The sequence below is a fragment of the Protomyctophum bolini genome (assembly GCF_963924005.1).
Source record: "Protomyctophum bolini genome assembly, chromosome: 5".
NCBI classification, from domain to species: Eukaryota; Metazoa; Chordata; class Actinopteri; order Myctophiformes; family Myctophidae; genus Protomyctophum; species Protomyctophum bolini.
This window is the reverse complement of record NC_137866.1, coordinates 12,667,201-12,677,854: the sequence shown is the minus strand read 5'-3', so window position 1 is coordinate 12,677,854 and position 10,654 is coordinate 12,667,201. Positions and strand designations below refer to the sequence as shown.

The 10,654-nt window shown below is 40.3% G+C and overlaps 1 protein-coding gene across 4 annotated transcripts in view; it reads right to left on the bottom strand.

The window, feature by feature from the left end:
• Positions 1-545: 545 nt before the first annotated feature.
• Positions 546-10,654, bottom strand: part of kif1b (kinesin family member 1B) — an 85,865-nt gene continuing 75,756 nt past the window's right edge. For all 4 annotated transcript variants that reach the window (XM_080764111.1, XM_080764114.1, XM_080764112.1 and 1 more), the window contains 10 exons: positions 10,502-10,635; positions 10,277-10,338; positions 9,324-9,469; positions 8,682-8,948; positions 8,330-8,401; positions 7,675-7,796; positions 6,846-6,998; positions 6,040-6,232; positions 5,453-5,571; positions 546-4,376 (listed from right to left, as the gene is read on the bottom strand). In XM_080764111.1, the coding sequence (XP_080620237.1) occupies positions 4,334-4,376; positions 5,453-5,571; positions 6,040-6,232; positions 6,846-6,998; positions 7,675-7,796; positions 8,330-8,401; positions 8,682-8,948; positions 9,324-9,469; positions 10,277-10,338; positions 10,502-10,635 (1,311 nt within the window). In that variant the 3' untranslated portion in view covers positions 546-4,333. The remainder of the gene's footprint in view (positions 4,377-5,452; positions 5,572-6,039; positions 6,233-6,845; positions 6,999-7,674; positions 7,797-8,329; positions 8,402-8,681; positions 8,949-9,323; positions 9,470-10,276; positions 10,339-10,501; positions 10,636-10,654) is intronic.

Here is a 10,654-nt window from a genome sequence, read left to right as displayed (position 1 = left end):
ATTTCCGCAATTTCCATTTCCACCATTTCCGCAATTACCATTTCCGCAATTTCCACAATTTCCATTTCCACCATTTCCGCAATTTCCGTAATTACAATTTCCGCAATTTCCATTTCCATTTCCAACTATTAATGGCAGCTGGGTTTCATCATTCAAATAAAATAGAATTCTGTCCGTTTAGCTATAAAATATGTCAGGGAATAGGGATACACAGTATATGTCTTTCATTTGCATTGCATCTCCCCCCCCCCCCCCCCCAAGCTTTTATTTTCGTTCGAGTAATAGTACAACTCTAATAGTATTACTTATAATAATGTAATTAAAGATAACTTCATTCAGATTTATTTATTTTTATTTCATTTTCCAGATTGTTTTTTCTTCTTTTTTTTAGATTTTCATTGGTGGGCCAGTCATAATGGTCCCGCGGGCCTGATGTGGCCCGCGGGCCTGAGGTTGAGTATCACTGAGCTATACTACCCTGGGTAAATAAAGAACAAACAAACAAATAGACAGACAGGATCTCTTATTCTGCTAATGCACGGGTTGTACTTTTATTGTTACCTCATTCACTAAACAGTTCAATGGTGCAATATTACCATACACAGAATTAGGATATCTGCATGACACGTCTATGCTATACAGCAAATGGATTATAATTATTACAAATACAGGAAACATATTTACATTTTAATTCAAGCCCCATACAACACAGATATTTACAAAATTAAGTATGAAAATGAAACCAATCTAACAAATAATGTACAGTGTTAATGATCTTGGTTTGCCATTTTTGTGGTGAACAAACCCAAAGGTAATGTTGTTAATAAATATTAATCAGCGGAGGGGGAAATGTATCATGGCTAGTTTAGTTTGAAAGGCAGCAAGGGAGAAGTGTTGAGGTGAACAAAGACACCAGCAGAAACAATGGTATGCTATCATTTTGGATAAGTACTAGCTACTATGTATTATACTCCCTGATATTAGATAAAATGAAAACAACCCAAAGAAAAGAAAACACACACAATTTGTTATGTAATTTAGATGGTTAGCTGGCTGAAATACGCGTACATGAAAATTAACTAGTGTTAATTTAACTCTGAGAATGTACAGATGTAACTTGGTTACATTTGTACAAACACTGAGAATTTCTATCAGTAAAATCAAAAGAAAATTTCAATATAAAACACCTTGAAATGAAAAGGAAGCAATGTAACCCATGTCCCCAGCACAGGGTGTGCTGGGTTACATTTTAGTAACCTTTTAGAATGATGGGGTGGGGGGGGAAACAGCAACATCCTGATAATACATTCAACTTCCTTCAAGCTCAGTCTGACACAGGCAACCACACCATTTGGTTAATTCTGAGTAAATCAACTAAATCGCACAGACTTAATTTGATCTGTTAGTTATACCTTTTATTATGTGCAAAGAGCTGCAAACTAATATATACATCGCAAACAATAAATACAAATAATCCCAAAATAATGTACTTCTAGATTAGTAGCCAAAGTGAAAATCTTTGCTCTGACAAAATATTCATATCAATATATTGTTAGCTCATATGTAGTATTCATTTTGATATGTGAACCACTTCATCCCTATTTAAAACAGTTTTTAAGTAGCCAATCTAAAAGCTCATACTGTGATCTGTGAGCTTATACAGTATATATATGGGGATTTTAGAATGATATGCCCAGGGTTAAAGTGGTTATTATCAGCTCATACATGTAATGCGAGGTAAGATTTGAGTTCTGTTCAGTGCATAGAATTTGCTCTACAGTCGGTTTAAAAAAATCAATCAATCAATCAATTATTCTCAATAGGTCTAATTTTTCTGTCTGGAGATTGTGATGAAGCAACACGTTCCTCAGAAACTAGTAAACCAACAGCAAAGGATTATGTTCTCTGACCAACAGGCTGGCTGACCTGTGGCGAGATCCTTTCACCCATTTTTTGTTTGTTCTCTGACAACGTGTCGCGTGACTTCACATCTGCACACATACATAAATACATTGCCAATCCTTGTCACTTTATGAAGTGAATGTGTCCCAGATCTACAGGCACTCTGTCTCTACAGATGTAAACAAAGCTATCCCTTTTTTAAGATTGAGCAAACAGCTGGTTGGCTGACCAGTGCCTGTCCATGCCCATCCTGTACTACTCATAGGAAAGGGTGGAACCAATACTAGAAAGACAGAGACGCCATTTCATAACTTGGTTACATAAAGATCTGGTGGCCACAAATGACTTTGTTGTGTACAGAGCAAATATCTTCATAAACAATAACATTAGAAGAAAAAACCAAAACAAAGCTTTGAGCATATTCCATCCCTTTGATAATACGTCCCTGTGATGAACCTTAGCAGACACAGAAATACTCAACCCACCATAAACAGCTTGAGGCTCCACGTTGTAGCCTTGCTCTCTTAACAGTATTCCTGTATCAAGGACAGGTCTCACATTCACATGGTGCTAAGATTTTGTCTTGGAATGAATATATTCTTGGCTTCTTGCTATAGTTAAGTATTAATGTGCCTTGCTATAGTTAAGTATTAATGTGCAAAATAATAGTGAACACCAATAAAGCCAAATGAAAATAAAATAAATAAATGCCCTCTTTTACATTTCATACAATCCACTATAGAACATAAAATACAAAATGTTAATTTAAAAACAAAACCAAAAAAATCACATCATCCACCCAGTAAGAGTTGAGAGCTGAGTTAAGAGGTTTAGATTCAAGAATGCAAAAGAAAGATAACTAAGTGGAAAACCATGGTGCACCCATCCTCCCTGCTGAATTGCATTGCCATGACAGAAATCGACCTGTCAGAACAAGCTATAGCGTACATTTTTACATCCTCGAGGTAATGTGCTAGAACCGTCACCTAATCACTAGCAGTGGTCAGGGCCAGAACATTCCTCTTTCACTACCTTGGTTCCCATTATCATATTTCATTGTGTTTAGTCTTCTGTAACAGGTGATGAAAAAAAAAGTAACATTTTAGCAAATGTTGAGGTTCTCTGAACAATAAACCTCAACACGGTGTAAGAAAAGTGCTAAGAGCCAACAGATCTGAGAGGAATGTCTATGTATGAGAGGCCACTACCACACTGATCCAAGCTATGTACAAATGATATTCTCCTCAGAGTAATGTACTCCTCCTCTCCCCAAACCCTGCCCATGACTTGGTATTTTCCTGTTTTTACTTGTTCTCTATTACAGCATTTTGAAATTAACATTTCAAAAGAACAGACATATCTGTTATTCATGGGACTATCCAATTCCATTTTCTCATTGCTGAGATATGGATCATTTTAGATTTACCCTTGTTTCTTAAGTTGGTGTGTATTTCTAATACCGACACCTCTATCACATGCCTGATTGCTTTGGGATGATCACTCGCTAACTGAGGGCACAACTGTGGTTGGACTGGTGTATATACAGGGGTACAACAGTAGAATATGAAAATCATAGAGGGGACACTGGGGAACAGTGGAAACCCAATGTCGCAGTTATGCCTTGCTGAGTAAGGACCTTGACTGATTTTCTGTATTCAGGAATTGCCTCTAAAGACTGTGTAGGCGGTGGCATAGGGGAGCTACGTTCTACATTTGGGAAAAGGCAGCGGCCAATAGAAAGTCTTATAAGCATGAAAACCTAAGGAATCACTAGCAGCAATAGTTCTTGAACCAGCCTTGCTTTCGGTAGCAGAGTGTACACCAATATTTCACTTTTAGTAACATGACCTTCCCCCACCCCATAGTTTTCACTGCCATAATTGTATGCGGTTGTTGTTTTTTTCTTATAAGCAAATCTGGTCTTCTCCTGAGGACTGCTGCAGTTGTCATGCGGGCAAAAACAATATATAATAAAAAATAAAACTCCTCTTGACAGACAAGTAACACTGATAAAGACATTTTCTTTACATGACAATTAGTCAAATGAAAAATAGAGTGGCCAGAACCTGTTTCTGAAGAATCGTGCACACACAAGTAGACTATTACAACATGCTACTAGGGGGTTGAGGGAATGACAACAAAGCCGAACCAAAAAAAGAAAAGAAAAAAACAACAAAAAACATCGTCGTCAAATCGAAAAACACAAAAGGCCTGTGGGAGAGAGAGAAATAGTGGATTGGCTGAGGGGAAGGGGAGGTGGGATTTTCTCATAAACTGAAACTTTTAGTTGCTTGAGAGGAGACTTAAGCCACAGAATCTACGTACAAGAGAAAACCGTCAAGATTCACAATGGTTAATAAGTGTTAACACTTGTTCAAAGGCTAGTCAGAAGAATGGGAGCCATGGCTTCCTGTGTGCAGGTCGACCCCAATCAGTTCTTCACCAGACCAGAGCGCCTCCGTGCCAACTTGGATCTGTGTGAGTACAACACATTATGCCGTTTAGTTAAATTACAGAAAGATGAAGTAATCGGCCTGTGTATATAAATACAGTACTAACATCAACTAGATAAGGGTACAGTCTGGCGGAGACAGAAAGGAAAAAGTATATACTATATACAACTAGAACTGCACTATGTCGAGTGCCTACTTGCTTGTTGCACACAAGTAGTCCATAAATGGCCTACTAGTGCGCAAGCAGAGTGCGCAAGTACTGTCGACCGCTACAAACAGAAAAATGAAACCAATGAAATGTAACCAGAAGCAACAAGGTTAGCTTCTGGGTAATTTGTTTTGTAGTTACAATTAGACTTTGAATTAAGACCAACATCTTTGTCTTGGAATTTAACGAGTATTACTGTAACATAGTCACTGTTGTTCCGAAAGTCAATATATTCAACAAATGCCCCCATGTATACATGTATGTAATCTGACACCACTGCCATATCAAGCAAGTAGTCATTACTCATACGCATGAGTGACGGCTTTCGATGGTGATGTATATGACGATCAGTGTCGGGTGGATTAAAGGAAATGCCTCTATGTATATGTATATGTAATTTGTAAATTGATTAGCGGTATACTGTGGTTACTTTGCGCCCCGTTTGATGCGTATGTATCGTGCCAGCATATGACGTCAGGGTATAACTGGTATAACTAGCTCTCAATCATGACGTAATAAAGATGTGGATTAAAGGACCCAATGCCAGAGTGTAATTGGTTTTCGATGGTGAAGTAAGGACGATATGTTTTAGTGTCGGGAGGATTAAAGGTAATGCCCCTATATGTATACATGTATGTAATCTGGCACCACTGCCGTATCATGCACAAGTAGTCATTACGTCATATGCTGGCACAGCGCAGACGCATCAAACATCGTCCTGGACGAAAACTATTGTGCGTTCTGCTTGCGCAAGTAATTAGACTTTTCCCCATCTGGTGACTTATTAAGACCTCTTTTAATCTGTGTGTGTGTGTGTGTGTGTGTGTGTGTGTGTGTGTGTGTGTGTGTGTGTGTGTGTGTGTGTGTGTGTGTGTGTGTAGCTGTGTACCTTATCGTTCCCGCTAGCAGTGGGTTGAAGGCATACAGCCAGTCGTTCATGTCCTTCTCATTGTTGGCCTGAAGGAGGATTCCTCTGTGCTTTGTGCACACAGCAAATGTGTTGGGAGTCTACAGAGAATACAGACATTTGTTACACTGTCCTAGAATATTCCACAGTGTAAAGGGTGAACAAAAAAAAAACATTCTAAATAGGGAACAGAAGATGCGGCATAGACAATTTTGAGTGTATCTTTCATAATGCAGAAAAAATGTTGTAGGACCCAGTAGGCAATTCCGAAGGAATCGGTCATAGATGCAGTGTAATGTTACATACTGTAAATGCATCATGTCTGCATGTTAATTAAAATGCTTGTGTGTAATTGTATTGTCTAAGCAAGTATACCAGATATCAGTTTATTAACCATATTCACATGGAAGCTATCAGTTTATTAGAATCAGAAGCCTTTAACCATATTCACATGGCAGCTATCAGTTTATTAGAATCAGAAGCCTTTAACCATATTCACATGGCAGCCATCAGATATCAGTTTATTAAACATATTCACATGGCAGCCATTTTGCTTCTACTTCACCCACCTTGAGCATGGCCTGCTGGTCTTCACTGTATTCCACCTGTGCTGTGGAGAGGTTCAGCACTCCCCTCTCCACCGGGTCCTTGTCATTGTTGTAGATGAAGGCGTAGGGCCGGCGCACAACTACAAAGTGCTTCACCCACGAGTTGGAGCGTGGCTCCATGAAGCTCAGGACACCTTTCTTGGACACCACCGAGCTATGAACAGTGATAAGATGAAGACGTTTAAAAATATATATATATATATCTTTGAGACACAGTAAGCCTAAAGACATTTCTAGTTAAAGCTACAATCCATAGGTTTTATGTCTGTTGTCTCCCTCTCCCAATGGAGAGGTAATTGTAACAATGTCCGAACTACAATAAAGATGGAGTTTGGTCCTCAGTCACTAATGCTCATGATAAGATGGTAGTGGTACAATTTATTTTCCTACCCTTATTCCCCACCTACCAGTGACATCATCATCCTTAGGCAGGGTTTTTTCAAACAAGATTTCAAATTTTGTATTTAGATTTTTATTAACGTGAGAACAATGGCTTCCATTATAGTATGCTAACTTTCCAGGATTAGAAAGCCTGCAGTTTATATTAGCTAGGATTCCCCATCGATGATGGTTGGCAGGTTTCTGAACTGTCCACAGCCCTCCTCTGAGACACAGACTGAGTTGACAAAAATGGTACCGTCTTATAATGAGCATTAGTGAGGACACGAAGATAGGTTGAAAATGGGTGAAGACGTCCTTTAAACTAACATTTTATTCATTAAAATAAGTCCTAATAAAACAAGTAAGGAAAATATGGCAGTACAAACCCTGGCCTCATCTCCTCAATGTCGGGCACCAAGTTGAGGAACTCATTCTTGCCGGCCCGGGCCAGGTAGGAGGTTTCCAGGGTGGGCACCATCGGGAAGTTCTCATAGTCCGAGCATGAGGGGCTGGAGGCACGGGAGCCATTCTCTGGGGTCCTTAACAACAAACACCCGATGTCAGCATAATGTTCAATGTCATGCTGGTGATAAAAGCCTTGAGGTATGAAAATGAACCATGTGTGACTTTGAAAGTGAACTGGGACTCACATGATTTTATATGAGAGATTATGTAGACCGAGTCTTGGTGGTGTAAAGTAGCGTGACTAATGATAGGTAGCCTTGCATATACAGCGTGTTTTCTGTATGTTCAAAGGTTATACTCATTATTTCTTGCTATTAATGACTTATCATGAATCATTTTTGTACCACGTTTGGTCAGTTGTTTTTCATGTTGCTTTGTATCTATTTAGTGGAACCGCATGCCATCCTGCAGTTCAGACAATAAAGACTCCAATTAAATTAAATACATGACATTTCCTTTAAATAAAAAATAATTTATGAAGCACTTTGTGGAATGATAAATTCTCTGATGGCCTCTGTCATAGTTTTTATATTATTGGCTTTCTCTAAATGGTTTAACTGTGTCACAAGCTCCTCTACCCCTGGGTCAACGTACAGTAGGTTCAAATGTAACTTATTTTCTTAGTTTTCTCTTCTTTTTGAGGTTCTGTGGTGTGTGCTGTTCTGTTCCTGTTAGAACCTCTTTTTGTACACAACCTGTGATTATAATTTGGGTTTTATCAAATACATTCCAGAAAAGATAATTACTTACTTCTGGTCTACGGATCCACAGCGGGAGTCAGACAGAGATGGGCAGGTGGAGGAAGGGGTGATGGTGGCACTGCTGAAGCTGGTCACCGAGTGGTCACGACCCATTGGTGAGATGTCAGACAGCTGGCCAGGAGAGTGAGAGATTGGCGTTTAACACTCTGGCTTCTCTTTCCAAAAGATATGGTATACAGTAGCAGTGTTTTTTAAACATTTCGTATATTTGTATAAAATAATATATTTAAAATGTTCACCTATAATAGCATTAGAAAACAGAATCCCACAACACTCCATATTTAAACAAGTCTCCAAGGTGCACTGGCCAACGGTAGAATGAAAGCAAGAAAACAGCCTGCCAATAATGTCCTTCAACCTGATGCTTGTTGTTGAAAACGATTATATTCTTTAAGGTAGCGAATTTGCTTCTGAATTGGGAAATGAGTGAGAACTAAATACTTACGCAGTAAATATAATTTATAGCTTTTTTATAGTTGAGTTCAAGTTGTATTGTAATAATAATGTGTGGTCACAAGATACACGTGGAGTTGTGTCACAGAACACTCTTTGGTTTACCACTGCATTATAGAAATGAAATAAACCCATAATCTCTGACACAAGGTTGTGTTCTCAGTAGATTCATTTTGCTACAGTGGTCTCACCTTGCAGTCACTGATACTGTTGACAACCTGGTTGTATTCGCTGTTGAAAGTGTGAGTCAGGAGGCGCAGGCACTGCAAAAGAGTAAAGGAGAAGTCAGTCAGTCATAGGACAGAGGTGAAAGCTAGCTGTTTGCATGAGGCAACGTCAACCACAGCATTATGTCATTGTCGTTGGGCGAAAACCTTGCATGTCCAAAACCGTTACTTTTCGGAAATGTGAAAAAGATCAAATGTAGTTCATATTCAGTCATAAGCTCATCTTAATACTTAATACGCACAGATCGGCTATGTCTGGTAAAGAGATTTCCAATAGTACACTCAGGTCCATTTTCGAGGGCTTATTCTCTCTCACCTTAGTGGCCAGCTCCTTCTCTCCATCCACCAGGCTTTCAATGTCGGCCGAGTCGTAGCCACTGCTCTCGCTGGGCGTGATGGCGCTCTCAAAGGTGGTGCTGGAGATCTGCGATGAGATGGAGGTGGAGGTGGACAGGGAGCCAGAGCTCATGCTGGGTGACAGCAGGCACTCGCTCAGGGACTTGGCGGTGGGGGCCACTGTCCCGGCGGGGGGCGCCTCTCCTAACTTCTCCCTCAGCAGGAGCAGGTGGCGGGTTTTCTCCACCTGGACAAACGGAGAGAGGAACGATGAGATGATTGAATGGCGTGGTGAAGGTGATCCTGGCTGGGTGGCTTTGTAGCAGTGATTCAAGTGATGTGGGATCAGCTTAAACCTCGGTACTGCTGGAGTTAATGGACAAGGTGTGCCTGATGACAAGTGGTGCGTTTGATCTAGTCAATAAAGGGGAAACTTTTTTTATTTATTTTATTTTCAGATTAGATAATACGATAAGATTTTCATTAAGAACAAATTGTCAGCTAAATCTTAGTGACACACCCAAATCATCACACTCACAATACTTGGGAATCTCTGCTAAAAAGTCCTAGGTTCCAATCTGGCCGGACCATTTTCCTAATGTCATTCATTACAAATGCCCACCTCATGTAGTTGCTCCATCTTCTCTAGCTCCCACTGGTGTTCCACGATGAGGCTGTCTCCACGGGGCCTCCACCCTGCCAGGTTCTCTTCTCCGCGCACGTAGGCCACCGACGTGTCCAGGATCTTCCTCCTCCTCCGCTGCATACCTGGACAAACAAACAAACAAACGGTAGTTTATTTCATTGCCACTTGATTCTGTGCTTTTTTGTTGTTGTCACTAGCGGTGACAAAGCAACAGGCTACAAGTTATTTACAGTGGAAACTAGCAACATGAAGCTACAAACTGATGGCCAACACTTCATCATTTCATGGCAGGCTACAACAAAATGGTTGTAGTGGCTTATGCACTCCACTGACGCAGTGAAGCGTCAATCATATGTTTTTGTTTCACTTTTTTCCTTCTCTCCTCCCCACAAATCCTGCTCTGTTCCATGAAAGGAAAAAAAACTCATTCTTGCTATTAAGCAGGACTGTGCTGTTTAAACCTACCCTTTTAAATTACGCAATGTGACTTGAGAAACACGTAAACTGCAATATTATTACTTCACAGGGCTGTTTCACCTTGCCTGCACAATCTGCATCCCTTTTGTTATTTTCCTGTGTGGGAAATATACAACATTTTCTGTGCAAAAATAAATAAATAGCTTAGCTAAAAGATTTGGAACAAGAGAGAACGATATACAGTAGATTTCTCTCTGGGACCTTTTCCACCAGGGTTGAACCAGTCCGGTTCTTTTTTCCCGCCTAATATTAAACCAGTTCAGAGTGTTTCCACTGAAAATGAATTGGTTCAGAACCCCAAAAATTGGTTCGGAACTGAAACCAAAAGAAAATGGCCGCCGGTTCCATGACAGCACCACGGTTCCAAGAATCTACAAGAGAACCAGTTCTAGAAGAACCAAAGTTAATTTGGTGGAAAAGCTACTGTAACTGTCCTGAAGAAGACCACTCACCTGGGCTTCCTGTGTCAGACATCTTGCACAAGCTGAGCTCGTATATGCCGGTCACCCGGTTGCTGTAATAGAGCATGACATGTTTTGATTCAGGGATATGATCTGATTTGCAAACATCCATGTGGCATAATGTTCATTTGTGAACGAAGCAGAATTATGATCATCGTCTTTGAGTGACACAGGCGTGCGCAGTGGGTACAACATCGCTCTCTGTTGTCGTCTTACCAGTCGGGCGTTTTGGAGTATCCACTCCCAAACAGGTTCCTCAGGGAACGAGGTGGGGAGATCTTTGCATCTCTGGAGTAGAACACCATGCAGATGTCTTTGGTAATAATGGCTGGCTGGATGCAGTGGTCAAGCTGTGAAGTGAACAGAAAA